At 35.2% G+C, this 15975-nt stretch overlaps 2 protein-coding genes and 1 long non-coding RNA gene across 4 annotated transcripts; 1 reads left to right on the forward strand and 2 right to left on the reverse strand.

Annotated features, from left to right (window-relative positions):
• Nucleotides 1-1128: 1128 nt before the first annotated feature.
• LOC127902660 (uncharacterized) lies at nucleotides 1129-2934 on the reverse strand. The gene is made up of 3 exons (XR_008055090.1): nucleotides 1938-2934; nucleotides 1693-1778; nucleotides 1129-1382 (listed from the first exon to the last, which is right to left on the reverse strand). It is a non-coding gene; the product is annotated as an uncharacterized LOC127902660 (long non-coding RNA).
• A 215-nt stretch (nucleotides 2935-3149) lies between these two features.
• On the reverse strand, nucleotides 3150-10376 carry LOC102613243 (disease resistance protein At4g27190-like). 2 transcript variants are annotated; one of them, XM_052440741.1, is made up of 4 exons: nucleotides 10271-10376; nucleotides 5352-8245; nucleotides 3598-4059; nucleotides 3150-3437 (listed from the first exon to the last, which is right to left on the reverse strand). In XM_052440741.1, exons 2-4 carry the CDS (start codon nucleotides 8235-8237, stop codon nucleotides 3210-3212), a joined length of 3576 nt encoding a protein of 1191 aa, XP_052296701.1. In that variant the 5' UTR covers nucleotides 8238-8245; nucleotides 10271-10376; the 3' UTR covers nucleotides 3150-3209. The 2 variants fall into 2 exon arrangements, with proteins under 2 accessions (XP_052296701.1, XP_052296700.1); XM_052440740.1 differs by having other exon boundaries at nucleotides 10007-10363.
• A 2519-nt stretch (nucleotides 10377-12895) lies between these two features.
• Nucleotides 12896-13901, forward strand: LOC127902297 (uncharacterized). Its single transcript, XM_052441152.1, has 2 exons — nucleotides 12896-13258; nucleotides 13557-13901. Exons 1-2 carry the CDS (start codon nucleotides 12896-12898, stop codon nucleotides 13899-13901), a joined length of 708 nt encoding a protein of 235 aa, XP_052297112.1.
• Nucleotides 13902-15975: the final 2074 nt, after the last annotated feature.

Here is a 15975-nt window from a genome sequence, read left to right on the forward strand (position 1 = left end):
AGTCTTTTAGCCATTGACTTCTTTGTGTATAAGTCTTCAAGCTTCTTCCATAGTCCTGCTGCTGTTTTTTCCCCACCCACCTCTCTGAGTACACCATCTCCAAGACTTAGAATTATTGCACTGTGTGCCCTATCAAGCACCTCAGATAATTCTTCTTCAGTTCCTTTCATTGGCTTCTTGGATGATGACTCATCATCAAGTGCAACATCCAACCTATGATGCACCAGTACGGCTCTCATTTTGAGCCTCCAAAGGTGGAAATCATTTTCACCAGTGAATTTCTCCACTTCAAGTTTAGTTGACCCCATTACAAAGACCAAGAAACCTGAGATAGGCTCTGATACCAATTTGTTGAAACCAAATCGATCAACAAGACCAACTTGGAACCCCCAAGACCCACTCTATGATCCTTGATCTTGAACTGGAAATAATCAATAACCTAAGCTTTCCCAAGAAACATGAATAAGTACTTGAAACCAACTACACAATCAAAGAAAATCAGATCACACACTTGAACCAAAGATTAAAGTGGTTCGGCAAATTTCTTGCCTACATCCACTGTGGAAAACAAAGCAAACTCTTTACTGATTTCAGAGAACAAGTTACAAATCTGGAGAATACATGCAAAATGAACGGATACCCTTAACAACAGATCATATGCCCTTTTATACTCCATTCTGATCAATCAGAAAAGTCCCCAAGAAGCCAGTTCACGCTCCTGGGTTTCCAGCCAAACAGACCTCCAGCTGCTTCCCGCGTGATCTAACGGAAAAAACTATTTCTTGAATTTGCTTAGGGACACTTGTCAAACATTCATGTAATCTGTTGATTAAAACGCAGAGTTGGCTGCCGTTTGAGTTAGTGAAACATGTGATGCATCACGTGCATTACTAATGAATCCAGCCGACATATCGTTTGTATCAATCAGCTGTTCTGAACTCAAATGCTTGACATGTCGTTTGTCCTTGCTGACAAACAGACGACGCGTCATACACCTCCCTGAGATCAGATTTGAGCTTCATAATTCCAACAAAACTGAAGATAAATCAGAACTACCAAACCTCTGACTGAAAATTCAAAAGAATTTATATTCAAAATGTCAAAATAAACTGGAAATTTATTGCATATATTACATGAAGCAGTACACACCAATGGTAAATTGATACATCATTTTTGAACTTAAGATAGTCAAATGAAAGAAACACAACGGAGGGTTAATGAAACACCTTCAAAGCTGCATTAGTGATACAGTAAAGTGAATAACCTCAGCATGTAAACTTAACTTCAAAGGACGGAGCACAAGTTTCACAGAAAAACAGCTCTTATTTCTGATGCTGCGAACACAGAGGAGTGACCTCAATCTTGTTCATCACTTGGGAATTCTGCAATTATAGAGCACGACATTGAGCATGAACTAGAAAAAATATTTATTTTCTACAATTTTCATATAACCTAACTAACCAAGATTAATTTTGTGGTAATGTATTGGGTCATTAATTCATATGTTTTTACTGTCATCATTTTAGAAAAAAACTAATTTCTCATTGTGAAATGGCTCGTGAAAAATATTCTCATTTAAAAACTAAATTTGAAGCGGGGAAAAAAAAAGTCTGAAGGCTTTCCACATGAAAGTGTTGTCACTTTGAATGATATTTTCTAGGGATTTCATTCTAAAAATAAAATACGTGGGACCTTATTCTTCAGATTGACAGCTCGCCAAGTACTAAAGGCGTATGAGATCAGTACTGCGATGAGTACCGAGACGACCCCTCCAACAGCTGAAAATAAAATTAGCATTCATCAATTTAAATTAAAATTCATATTATGAAATAAAAACTAATGTTAATGAGTTTCCGAGGAATTTCATAAGATTCTCATTTAAAAACGTGATAAAAAACTCACTCATCAATAACAAATATTCTAACAGTTACCCGTACCTTTTCTTGATGTAATTGTTGTATGATTGTGTTAAGGTCATTATTAGTCCAACGCAGTTTGTCATCACTCGTTCCGTACCGAACGTTTAGTCTCAGAGGCGTGCTTAATTCTCCTTTGGTGAAAATCTTCATCTTGGGACAACCAATCACCCACAAATCTTCCAAAGATGGGAGTTTGAAGGCGTAATTGCCAGAGGAGAAGCTTGTGAGACTGTCTAAATCAAACAGGGACAACGCACTCAATTTGCTGAAAACAATCTCTTCTTTTAAATTTGGTGTTTCATCTTCGTCACTTATTATGACCTCTGTCATTGCTGGGCATCCAAATACCCTCAATGATACGAGTCGCTCTAGACTTTTTGCTGTGGAGGATGTTACTAAGTTCATCAATTTCTTGCAAGCAAAAGCTTCCAGGCGTGTGAGATTCCAAAAAGATACCGATGATGATGGCAATAGACTTAACAGATTTTGGCAGTGAAATGCTCTTAGAATTTGAAGATGTTGAAAAATGAAGTCCAGCTGTTTGTAATCGTGTTTCCACAGTTGCTGCAGATGATTAAGTCTGGTCAGGTGTAACCTTTTTATCAGTGCCCGCTTCCTCGCATGTGCCTCCAAATATCCTTCATTTGAAAACACCACTTCGTACGAACAATCCGACAGGAAGAGTGATAAACAGTGAACTCGAAACTCAAGTGCTACAAGTCGTTTAGAGGATTTAGTCTCAGCCGACTTGTCGCTTGAGGAGTTCTTCAGAGTAAAACCGACATCCTCTCTTTGGTCATTCAACCTTTAAGTAATACACGTGGTTTGCACGTGTGGTGAAGCTGAAATCTCGTTAGCTCAAGAACGACATCTGTGATTGTCGTTTCAAGCTCACTTATGCCAACTTGTGACAAGCACGTGAGAGAGGAGCTTCTTGGTTAGTTTTGGCGGGAAGGGTAGTTAATGTAACAACCCAGAAACAGAGGTTAAAAGTGCAGGCTCTGTCATCGTCTACACATGATTTTGGGAAACACAGAGAGTAGAGAGAAGATAGAGAGAGAAAGGGGTTTACAAGTTCTTGTTCTCTGTAAATCAATTCTTATTCTTGTATTGTTTTGTGAACTAAATAGTGAAAGACTGTTGCTTTGTTTCCAGTGGATGTAGGCACCACCTCTTGGTGCTGAACCACTTACACTTGGTGTCATTTTGTTTCTTTAAGGCTTTGGTTCTTGCGTGTGATTTGTTACTGGATAATCTGTGCTGTTAATTCTCAAACCATTTGATACAAAATTAGTGTCTTGGGGAGAATTTGGTTAGTCGTAACAAAGCCAAATTCACAACAAAGAGAAGTTCCAGATTGTGAAACCTCTCAAGTAAAACAAGTGGAAAGCAAGCTAAGTCATCATCCCCAACCCGTAGTTGTTTAAGACTGCCAAAGAGGTGTTGTGGGAAATCGTCTTGCAAAATCATCGTGATGTCTTTTCCACTTAACGCCAGTCCCTTCAAGTTGGGTAAGATCTGATCATCATCAAGCACAAATTATTATCTTAGCACATTGATCCCTGATTCCAGACTGGCAAAATTCATTCTGTAATCAAATTTTCAATGATCTAACTAATTGGTCTGTGAGTAAGAAACAACAAACAACTGATAAAAAATCTAAAAGTTGGTTTCATACCTTCTTGAACGATAATAGGGGCTGTTGTGCCGGAACACCAAATTGATCATTCTCGTCATTCTGGGATAAGGTTATTTTATCACAATTATACGCCACCAAATTTTTTAGTGCTGGCCATTCCGAAGTATGCATTCCAGGGTATAAACATCTAAGTTCTGGTAGACCGTCGAATTTCAGAGTGGTCACCCGTGGAAAGACGAAATAAGCAGTCACTTGATCTGTTCTGTCTTCCGAAATGATTTCTTGTAAACTCTTACATAACCGTATCTCCAGGTGTTGGAGTTGCTCAAGGCTTTGGATCGTAGAAGCTGAAAATATGTATTTTAATTTGTCACAGCCCCACACTATCAATCGTGTCAAACTTTGAAAGCAAGGAACCATGCCCGGAAGTTGATTGTAATGCCAAATCTCGTCGGCATTAATAGCATTCAGCTCCAAAGCCTCCAAATTTGGCAACACTACCTAAAGATAATTTTGTCTTTAGATCCAATATCCATATAATAAGTGCTTATTGAGAGCTTAATTAGTGAGTGTATGAGATTTTTTTTTTCATTTTCTTTTTATAAATGATTTAATTTTTTTTGCACATATAGCATCAAATGCAAGTGCATGATAGAATTAAAAAAAATGCAATATCCATATGAAAAACACTTGTGTGGGCCAATTTGGTATTACAGTTGCTGATTAAATAAATTGCTTCTGCTGTACGGATGTAATGAGTAGTTGATTAAAAAAACAGCTAGGTGTTTGGTGAGTTATATTGTTGCAGTTGATATGAGTTTAAAAAGCAGCGTATATGCGTTTGGTAAATTTTATTATAAACTTGTTATTTTATCATATAATGACTAAAATAGACATAAGTTTAAATTACCTTTTATTTTTTTTGAAGTATGTTTAATAATGTTTAGATGTGTCATTTTCTTTTTAAAACACGTAAATTATATTAAGTGAAAAAACTTAATAATTTCTTACATAAAATATGATAAAAATTTATACTAGTAGATAATACAAATAAAATAAAAAAGTAATATGTATTACTTTCAAATTAAACTTGTTGCAATAAACACCATGACCATAGAAAAATATAAATAGATTGAATGTTAAAAGCTATGGTTATGAAATTGATTTTTAAAGTTATGATTAATTTTCATGTATAGTTAAAAAAATTATATAATTACATGCAAGTCTTTTTAAATTTTATTATAGAAAATACAAGTATAAATTGTATAATATAAAAAAAATATGAACTTATTAGATCAAAACTTTGATATTAGAGAGAATATATAGTAGTTGTGGTGGTAATATGATATCTGATGACTTATATATTAGAGTGTATGGAAATTTATGACATAATTATCTTTGTTAAAATATTAATAAGGTTATGATAGGAAGTTTAAAACGATGTGGTAGCTTATTTAATAAGCTGCTCATGAAAAGAAACCCTATCTGCTTTTAAAAGTTACTGTCAAAATAGAGAAAATTATAAAATAAATAGTTTTTACAAAATTTACCAAATACTATTTTTGTCACAGATTATGAAATAGACAGTTTATTGAGTTTTAACCTCAATCCCAAATGAGGCCACAATAGCCACATGAGAAGCACTTATTGAGAGCTTAATTTGTGATTGCATGAGATTTTTTTATTTATTTGCTTTTTCTAAATGATTTAATTTTTTTGCACATATGGCATCAAATGCGAGTGCATGATAGAATAAAGGAAAAAAAAGAAGAAGAATGCATTAGCCTACGCACCTTCTCGTTAAAAAGCAGAGTTGAAGTATCCGAACTGATCTCGTCGGAACTAGCTGTCAATTCCTCTTGTGACTCTTGTCTGTTTGGTGATGTGGAAGGAGTCTTCACTTCACGGCAAAACCTTGTAACCTTTGGAAGCTTTCCCAGAGTCAAAGATCTTAATTGACCAAACTCTATCTTTTCATCAACATCAACATCAGCTTCTCCTCCAGTTGCAAAAATTTCTTCCATGCTGCTGCAATTGATAACTGCAATCCTCTCAAGTCTTGGAAGGCATTTTGTACTACTAGAGAGCCAGAAGATATTACTCAACTCATCACAATTTTCCACTTTTATGGTTTTGAGTTCATTGAAGGACTCTATTTTGAGTCGATCAATACATATCCTCTCCATATTGATCAAATTGTGAAGAGTAAGGGACTCCAAAAGAGGAAAGGCGACACAAGGTTCTCTCTCCATTGAATCGACGATACACAGGATGTCTGGATTATTTTGAACATGGAGATGCTTCAATTGTGAAAAGCCCTCAGTGTCCAATTCTAAAACAACATTCTTGATTCCTTGCAACTTATCCAAACATAAGTATTCAACGTTATTGATGCCCTGCAACTTCTTGGAGCAAATGGCCATAGAATCAAGCTTGAGCTTCGATGTTCTTAAACTCTCAAGATTACTGATCATAAAGTGCGGCCGACTTTCAAACCAGTCATTCCCAATAACCTTGGTAGAGTCAAAAGATCCATCTCCTATTGATATATCAAACCTTTCCAGCTTTTTGGTAAAAAAGCCATCTGGTAAAATGCTATCATTTTTAACATCTATTTTTAAGGCGGTCAGTCGCTGCAAATGCATCAATTCATCGAGGCTGGCATTACTTCTTTCACTATTGGCTTTTCTCACTTCCCATTCAATAGAGCAGTTACCCATATACAGTTCTTCCAATCGAGTGAAGCTTGATAAGATATTGGGCACAATAAATTTTAGTTGCAAGCAATCTGTTAAATCTAGCATCCTTAACTTAGTCAGTTGACCTAGTTCGTCAGGCAACCGTACAATATCAGACTTTAAAAAGCTAAGGATTTCTAGATTCTTCAACTTTCCAACTATCGCTATGTCTCCCAACATGCTTTGATCAAGACACAGTGTTTGAAGATTTGCTAGAAGACCGATTGAAGATGGCAATGAAAATAATCGCACTCTTGTCAAATCTACGACTCGAAGCTTTTTCATCCCTTTGAAAAAGTTGTCAGGAATATTGACCTCGGAAAAAGTGATTTGGGGATCAATATATAAAAATTCAAGTTGCGGACATTCGAATTCCTCGGAAACTTCATGAATGCTACTATTTAGTAAAGAGATTGCATAGCATTTTTTAAGTGCATCCTCATCTGGCCACTCCCACACAGCCTCATTTCTCACCAAGAAAACATGTTGGTCTCGACATGCAATTGATACGGCGACATCGCAGACGACATCATGCATAGAGAATGTTTCATTACAATCACCCTCGAGCAACAAACAACAGTCTCTAAGTTCATGGACCAGTGCATATAATTTGTTACGTGCATCTTCCATCTTATTGACTCTATGAAATATGCCTAAACCCATAGAGTATCTAAGCAAGTCTATAAGACAAAAACTGTTGCCTATTAGACTGCAGAGTTGAAAAATTTTCTTGAGTTGCTCACCTTTTAAATACTTGAAACTCAGTTCAATACTTGAATAAGTTTCTGCAGGCACACCTTCGAAGTTTACCACTGAAGGCGTTTGGAGTTCTCGCAAGGCATTCTTCCACTCATGCAGACTCTTGTTTCTCAGTGCCCTCGCTACTGTAGTCAAGGCAATGGGCAAACCTCCACATGCCTGGGCTACATTAATTGCCGTGGACTTGAACTTACAATTTTCAACATCATCACCATTCATTATCTTAAACAATCTCCAAGCTTCTTCTTCATTTAGATTGCCAATCAAGAAGTTATCTTTGGAGCCCATACTTAATAAAACATTAATGTCTCTTGCTGTCAGCAATAGTCTACATCCTTCATGATCATTTCCGAAAGGAATTCCAACCGTATCCAAATCAAGATGTTTCCAGATATTATCTAGAATCACAAGAATCTTATTCTCATTCTTCAGTCGTTCATACAGCCTGCTAGCTCTTCTATATTCAGCTTCATCGGACAACTCCAGACCTAACTTCTCTGCAATTTCCCCTTGAATCTTTTTTATGTCCGGAGTTTGTGAAACCTCTGAAAAAACCACCCGATCAAACAACTTGTTTTCGCTGGCTTGCCTAACAAACTCCTTCACCAGTGTCGTCTTTCCAATGCCACCCATGCCGTACACCCCAATAATGCTGACATTCGCATCAGTCAATGCATTTTGTATAGACTTCAAAGTAGAAACTCTTGATTCAAAGGCCTCATAACCTTTGTTAGACTTAAGCCATATCTCCTCTGGAATGGTACGGTGGGAAACGATATCAAACTTCTTAACTTCTTCTCCAAGTTCAAGAAGAGCCTTCATCTCTGTCTCTGCTTTCTTGCTAAGTTGATAACGAGTCTTCAAATTAGGACACAAGCCCTTCAGACAGCGCTTATTTGTTGATTCCTCATGTTCAACGAATTTGGCTGCCCGGTCAATGATGCCGTTCGCACTAACCAGCCACTTCTCAACCTTTTCTTCAATATCTTCCCCTTTTTCTTTTGCCTCTGAAACTCTGCGCTGAATGCTCGTACGTTCAACCATCAACTTCTCCATTTCCGCCTTGAGATTCTCAAGGTTGGCACTGTAGTTCCGCTCAAGCAAATAAACAAGTTGGCGTTCAGCTGGAGGAGCCAAGCATTTTACAAGTTCCAAAACAAGAGTAACAATGATTTCCAGCATCTTGAATCCTGACAACAACGTAGAAGAGAAGAAAGGCAAAGGAAAGTATAAACACAGAGACAACAATAGGACAAGCAGTTGTGGAGCTAAAAATAAATAAAAAACAAAGAGAAGCAAAGCGTTTTCCAAATGGGAAGAAGGACACAAGAAAAGGGTTTCTACTTAGATTACAAATAAATGTAAAGAGCTAAAAAAGCTGATGGGTACAGAATAAGAAATGATTAAGAGATCAGGGGAGCTAATTAATAAGACTGTGGAGTGAACTAAGTTAAATAAATTCTTGTTAATCTTTTGTGTGGTGAATATAAAATATTATAATTAATTCAGTAACTAACAAATATATTTAAAAAAAATTAATAAAAAGAATAACTAAGTAGTGAATCCGAATCCTAGATAGTTAGATAAAAATAAACGAATCAAAAGAGTAATGGTAACGTATGAGGCCAATTAACGTAATGACAGATCTGGTTTCCATGTTTGTGATTTAAGAATATCAGTAAGAGGTGAACAAACATTTTGTCGAGTCAGTCAAATAGAAAGAGAAATTAATAGAACAAGAGGCAACAATTTTTACAGTTTACTCACACACGAGCTGATAATGTATTGAGATTACGCAAAGTAATATAAAACCTTAAACCTAGTTTAATAAATTTATCATCAAGTTTTAACCTTCTTATTCAACCACTTACAGCATTATCTTAAGCTCTGTGTTTTTTTCTTTAATTATTCAAAAAACCTCTGTCATTAGTTTTTCAATGATAAAAATTATATTTTTGTCACACATGATATAAAATTTAAAAGTATCAAACATAAATTAAAGAGATTTGTTTGGGATTATTTTTAGAGGCTCTAAACTGATTTTAAAAAGTTAAAAGTTAATTTTAGTATTATTGATAAAAATTTTAGAAATCGTCTTTAGTAAAATCACCAATCCTCTAGTAGATTTTGAAAAGCAGGAAAGGAATAGCTTTCAAAATCTGATTTTAATAATCAGTTTTATACTTAATACAATTCTATATACATCCTTATATATATTATAAAAATATAAAATTATCCTTATTAATTTGGAATAAACTTATTATTATCAAATTATATTGAGATAACAAATTAAAAATAAAATTAATAATATAAAATATTTATTTTAGTTATCGATTATTCTATATACACAATAAAAGATATTTTATATACATGTTTATAAATGTGTAAATAAATTTTATTTAACATTATATTCAATTCAATCATTTACATTCTTCACAACATTTTTAAAACTAAATTTTCCTAAATATTTAACTAATTCTCTTCATAGTGATTATTTCTATAGCACAACTAACAAAAATATTTAACTAACAAAGGTAGATGTTCATTAGGTAATTGGCTCAATTATGAATTAGTTTATTATTTCCATATGTGTTATCTAAGCCAACCCATCAATGAGTTCACAATTTTTCTTAAATAAAATATTCCTGCCAAACAATTGTTGCAAAATTTAAAATATCAATTACAAACAACATTTTCTGAAATGATAACAATAATTTATGTTTTGAATACATGTGGGTAAACCACATTGAAAGTTGTCGAAACACGAGGACCTATTCTTAGTAAAATTATTTTTCAAGCAAATGTAATGACAGATTCGGTTTCATATTTTACCCTCAAAAATTTAATTTTTATATCTAATAGATCATCCCTATTATTAAAAATATCATCGCCAACCATAAACTACCTAAACATAACCTAAACATAACACATACATATAAGTATATACATACCGAATCAGGGAAACCACGAAGGCTACACGTATCCGGCTCTACAATTCCTTGTCGGTACCCTTGTGCTTCTAAAATAATCTATGAGGCCTTTGAAACAACACAACTGCTTAACGAGTAATCTACCAATTATAAAAATTAGCTTAGAAGCAACTTTACCCAACTTTTGGAAACCTTAACTATAAATAAAGTATATAAATCTCTAAACAAACTTCGTTCCCATGAAATTCAGCATAAATAGAGATAGAATCATAGAAATCTTACTACCTTTGAAGAGAAATCCAACTTATATATTTGAGACCTCTCTCTCTAAGCACGCGCTTCCTCTCTCTCTCTCTCTCTCTACACTTTTCCCCTTTAAACTCTCCTTCATTAAGTCTACCTAAACGAATTTAGCATTCTCCCAGTTTCTTTAGCATTTTTCTCCATGAAAATAAGTGAAAAAAGAGAAATTGGTTTGATTATTTCCATGGCCAATTAATGTATGACAGATGTGGTCATCTTTTTGTAATTTAAGTTTATCAAAACGAGGTAAACAACTCTTTGTTGCGTCAGTCAAATATAAAAGACAAATTACTAAAGCACGCAGAGCCAACAAATTATTTTCAATTAAATAATCATCAAGTGATCATCAAGTCTTTTTCAGTTAAAATAGCGAGTGCAGAACAACTGTCAAGAGATAATCATTGTTTATGGAGCCATATATATTTTCGATTAAAATAGTTGTGTGAACACTTGCCAGAATCCGTAAAAATTGTTGGAAGGTCTATTATAATTAACAAGTGGAAAGGCCAAAGGATGAAGAACCACTGTAAGTTCGTTTTTGAATTTAAAATGCTAAAGAAACTTGACACCAACGCTAAACTAACAAATGTATATTTTTTCTGTGGCCCTTGTCTCAATGTCTTTCAGGCATTGCTCGGGGTAGTTGATATACTTGCGGTCCCTTTATCAATTAATGATCGAATAGATTAAAATATGAATGAATTGGAATGGAATGAGTTGGAATTAAAATATGGAATGACAATTAGATTAATTAATTTATTTTAATGGGAAGAATTAAAATTAAAATTAAAATAAAATTATATTATGATTGATAATTTATTTTTTTTCATAATCACGATACTAAAATTTTCTTAATTTTTTTATCAAATTATTATTATTTATTATAATGTTTTGTTTGCCTAAACGGCTATACGATCTTTGATGATAACAAACGATAAACCACGAAGATCTCAGCGTGCTTCTTGGCCAAATCGAAGATACGTGGACTGAGTTTGGGCAGTAACGTTCAAGTCCTAGTTTCAAGGGAAGTCTAATATCCCACTACCACTTAGCTGACCATTTTCTTGCAAAGTTGTTTTCATGTATTGAGTTTTTGTCTTATGCACGTAAGCTGTACGCATGATAATAGGAAAGAGTTGTTACGACTTATTTGTATTTAAACTCCTTCAATGAATAAAGAGAGGCATGAGAAAAAATTCCCAAACATTGTGGTTGGTTCTCACCCGACGACAGCAATTTGCATGTTATTATTCCATAAGCTTTGATTGGGACCTATTGTTAGATTATTGGTGGGTGAAGTAGTCATACAGCTAAAATAAAATTAGAAGAAAATAAAGAACAAGCACAAGAGAGGACACCAGAAATTATGTGGTTTGGCTTTTAGCCTACGTCCACGGGCGAATTAGAAGAAAATAAAGAACAAGCATAAGAGAGGACACCAGAAATTACGTGGTTTGACTTTTAGCCTACGTCCACGGGCGAAAATAGAAGAAAAATGTTTCACTAGTGAAATAAGGATTATAAGTATTGTAATATTTTGGCTCACAACCCAAAACCCCAATACACCCAATCTCTCACTCACTAAACTCTCAAGAGCTTTAAATAAATAAAAGAACTGAAGAACTCGATGATTTATGAATGAAGGAAGCCAGCGTTTTTATAACCAAAATTAACTACTGTTCATTTAATATTTAATTATTATTTTATTAATTTTTCTTTTCTTTTCCTTCTTCGGCCCGACAACTCCTTTTCTTCTCTCTTTCTTCTTTTTCTTCTTTCCTTCTCTTTTGTTTAGAGGTGGCAAAAGTACCCGCCCGGTCCGGACCCGGACCGTACCCGGGCGTTGCGGGCCGGATATTACCCGGTCCGGGTATGAAGCCGGGTCGGTCTTGGGCATCACTTGATAAATCCGGAACCCGGATTTTATTAAAAAAATTATAAAATATATATTATTTTAAATATTTTATATTTATTTGACTCATTTATTATACATATATAAAGTTTTAAACACTTAAAGTTTATATTTTCATGTCAAATTTTATTAAAATAAATTTAAAACTTATAAAATTACCAAAAAATAAAAAATATATACACATAAAATATTAAAAAATATAAAATCCGAGTACCCGAATTAAAACCCAGCCCGGACCCGGACCCGGACCGGTTGCATCCGGGCAGGATCCGGTCATGGCAATACCCGGACCCAGCCCGGGGTTTTACCATCTCTACTTTTGTTTCTTTCCTTGGGCGGCATCTACTTGGCCTTCAATTTCCTTCAATTTAGGTGGCCATTTTGAAATATGTTAATGGTGCCAAACCGCACATGACTTTGACACCTATTAATTGGTATTAGAGCTTGCTATGGCAACAAACAGAGTGCGAATCGAAGCTTTAGAGTCGCAACTCAGCGGGATCCGGGATGGAGTACAGCGGATGGAGTTGGGGATGAATGACAAGCTACACCAAATAGAAAATACTATCAACCGTCTCACAGATGTTCTGTTGCATAGCAGAGAGTCCTTTAATCAACACAGCAGTGAGTGAGGAGACCACTCTCGTATCAATCGAACCGAACATGAGGGCAGTGACATTGTGTTCTCTTCCAAAATGGCAAAACTCGAATTTCCACAGTATTCCGGCGATGACCCGACTGAATGGTTTAATCGTGTTGAACAATTTTTTTATTTTCAGGGTATAAACGATGGGCACAAGGTAGCTCTAGCCTCATTCCGCCTTGAAGGAGAAGTTAACCAGTGGTGGCAGTGGTTGAGCCGAGCATATCAAGAAGAGGGAGTTACAGTGACATGGGATATGTTCGTGGAGGAGGTATGGGCTCGCTTTGGGCCATCCGAATGTGAAGCTTTTGATGAATCTTTATCCAAAATTATGCAACAGGGTTCCCTAAGGGATTATCAAAGAGAGTTCGAGAAGTTGGGGAATAGAGTCCAAGGCTGGACACAAAAAGCACTTGTTGGGACCTTCATGGGAGGACTCAAGCCCAAATAGCCGACGGAATCCGAATGTTCAAACCGAAGTCACTCAAGGAAGCCATTACTTTGGCCAAGATGAGAGACGACCAATTATTTCGCCAAAGAAGGTTCACGCGAGCTCAATCAGCTAGCCGTCCGATTCTAACTCTTCCACCAACAGAGAAATCACAACCAACAAGACCCATGAAGCAACTGCCATGGGAGGAAATGCAAAGAAGGAGAGCTCAACGCCTTTGTTTTAATTGTGATGAAAAGTTTTCTTTGGGACATAAATGCAGGGGCCTCAACTATTACTCTTAGAAGGAAATCTTGATGACAAATCGGAAGGAGACAATGATGAGGCTATTGGGGCAGGTACCAATCTTTCTTATGATCCCGAAATCTCATTGCATGCCTTAACAGGATGGACAGCTGCAAAGACCATGAGGGTTACGGCCAAGATTGGGCATTGCGAAGTTGTGGTTCTCATCGATAGTGACTCCACTCATAACTTCATCAGTGACAAGGTGGCAGCCTTGCTGCATCTGCCTGTGATACCCAGTGAACCTTTTAATGTTCGAGTAGCAAATGGACAGCCACTAAAGTGTCAAAGGAGATTCGAGAATGTCCGCGTACTTCTTTAGGGTATTCCTTTTTCCATAAGTTTTTATTCTTTACCATTAACTGGTTTTGATTTGGTGTTGGGTGTTCAATGGCTTGAGCAACTTGGATCGGTCGTCTGTGATTGAAAGAAAATGACAATGGAGTTCAAGTGGGCCAATAAAGCTTGCTTGCTACAAGGAACTAACATTCCAACCCTTCAGCAAGCATCACTAGAAGCAATCTCGAAGGAAGTAAGGCATAATAATTCTATATTTGCAATATGTATGTCACAACAAGGTGAGACACAACATTCCATTCCGCCAGACATGCAAGCATTATTAGAAGTTTGTGCTGACATCTTTGAATAACCTAAACAATAACCACCAGTTCGAGATGTTGACCACTGTATCCCTATTAAAGAAGGCACAAAACCTATCAACGTATGACCCTACAGGTATGCCTATTTTCAAAAAGCTGAGATTGAAAAGCAAGTTCTTGACATGTTAAAATTGGGGCTAATTCGAGCAAGCACCAGTCCTTTTTCATCTCCTGTTTTGCTTGTTAAAAAAACAAAGATGATACATGGCATTTTTGTACTGATTATCGAGCCCTTAACTTTGTTACCATTAAAGATCGATTTACTATTCCAACTATTAATGACGTGCTCGATGAACTTCACAGAGCTTCTTACTTTACCAAACTTGATCTACGAGTTGGCTATCACCAGGTATGAGTAAACCCAGCTGATAAAGAGAGGCATGAGAAAACTTTCCTAAACATTGTGGTTGGTTCTCACCCGAAAAGAGCAATTTGCATGTTATTATTCCATAAGCTTTGATTGGGACCTATTAACAAACCACATAAGGTACAGTGGTAAATTTATTTCTCGCAATTTTACAAGTTCTTGAAGGGCAAAACTCATTCAACTGAGATAAAGATCAAGATACTCAATGGACAACGACAATCAAGGATGAATACTATGGGTACTAGCTTAAGCAATCTTTATTGTTATATTTCTTGTGAATGATTTAATGTATGCATGATTTAACATTTAAAAGCTCAAGATATTTTTCATGACATTTTCAAATTAAATCATTATTTTCTATAATATAAAAGTTTTAATGATTTTATAAAATTAGTTACTTTTTTCAAATTTATGGACTAAATTGAAAATTTTTGACCACTTTGAAATCAACCAATAATGTTTTAAACCCTAGAAATGGACCTATTTATAAATATTTCAAAAGATTTGGGTCATAGTATAATTTTAAAAACTTTGTGTCAAATCTATAAATTCTGAAACAGTAGCAGCTAAGCACTTAACCAATAATGGCTAGCTACTTTAAAACTTGTTCATATAATTGATCTTGAGCTTTCATTATGCTTATCAACATACATGTATCATTATTGAGCTACCATTTGTTTATACACTCTTATGGAGAGTAATCTTTGTAATCTTTAATTAAATATCAAAATTGAGTGAGCATAAGTGTGGGAAACACTTCAGGGGAAAGAGGTGTGTGTATACATCACTACTTATAAAGATTTATTGACACTTTGGAAATCAATTGTAAAATCTTGAAGCCTTAGAAGGTTTGGATTGTGGAATCCTTAAGTTTGGTTTGCTTGAAGGTGTGGTCGTTGGTGGGTTTTGCTGAACCACATAAAAATTCGTATGTTCGCTATCTTCTCCCTTATCTTTGTAATTTCATGCATTGTTAAATTTATAGTGATTAAATTTCTTGAAGCATTTGTTTAAATTGGATTATGTTTTTGTTAGTATAATTTTTAATACCTAATTCACCCCCTTCTTAAGTTACTTAGCTAGAATTTCATTTGGTATCAGAGGAGGTTCTCTTGTTAGTACTTAACCATCTAAAGTAAAAGATCCATGGTAGGCCAAAATGATTTCACCTTTAGGAAAGGTCAGTCCACTACTAGACCACCATTCTTTGATGAGAATGATTATCCATATTGGAAAACTAAAATGAGAGTTTATTTGCAAGCATTAGATTATGAAATATAGGAAGTTGATTGTGGTGGTCTATTCATGCCTACTACTAAAAATGAAGAAGGGGAAGAATTTTTAAAACCTTCACGAGAATAGAATGAGTC

The sequence above is a fragment of the Citrus sinensis genome, chromosome 5, assembly GCF_022201045.2.
Source record: "Citrus sinensis cultivar Valencia sweet orange chromosome 5, DVS_A1.0, whole genome shotgun sequence".
Lineage (NCBI taxonomy): Eukaryota > Viridiplantae > Streptophyta > Magnoliopsida > Sapindales > Rutaceae > Citrus > Citrus sinensis.

Coding starts and splice junctions, on each gene's coding strand:
- LOC102613243 (XM_052440741.1), bottom strand. CDS start 8,237: ATGCTGGAAATCATTGTTACTCTTGTTTTGGAACTTGTAAAATGCTTG. Junction 4,060..5,351: donor CTCTGCTTTTTAACGAGAAG/GTGCGTAGGCTA, acceptor AATTATCTTTAG/GTAGTGTTGCCAAATTTGGA. Junction 3,438..3,597: donor CCCTATTATCGTTCAAGAAG/GTATGAAACCAA, acceptor GATGATGATCAG/ATCTTACCCAACTTGAAGGG.
- LOC127902297 (XM_052441152.1), top strand. CDS start 12,896: ATGGCAAAACTCGAATTTCCACAGTATTCCGGCGATGACCCGACTGAA. Junction 13,259..13,556: donor GCTGGACACAAAAAGCACTT/GTTGGGACCTTC, acceptor ACATAAATGCAG/GGGCCTCAACTATTACTCTT.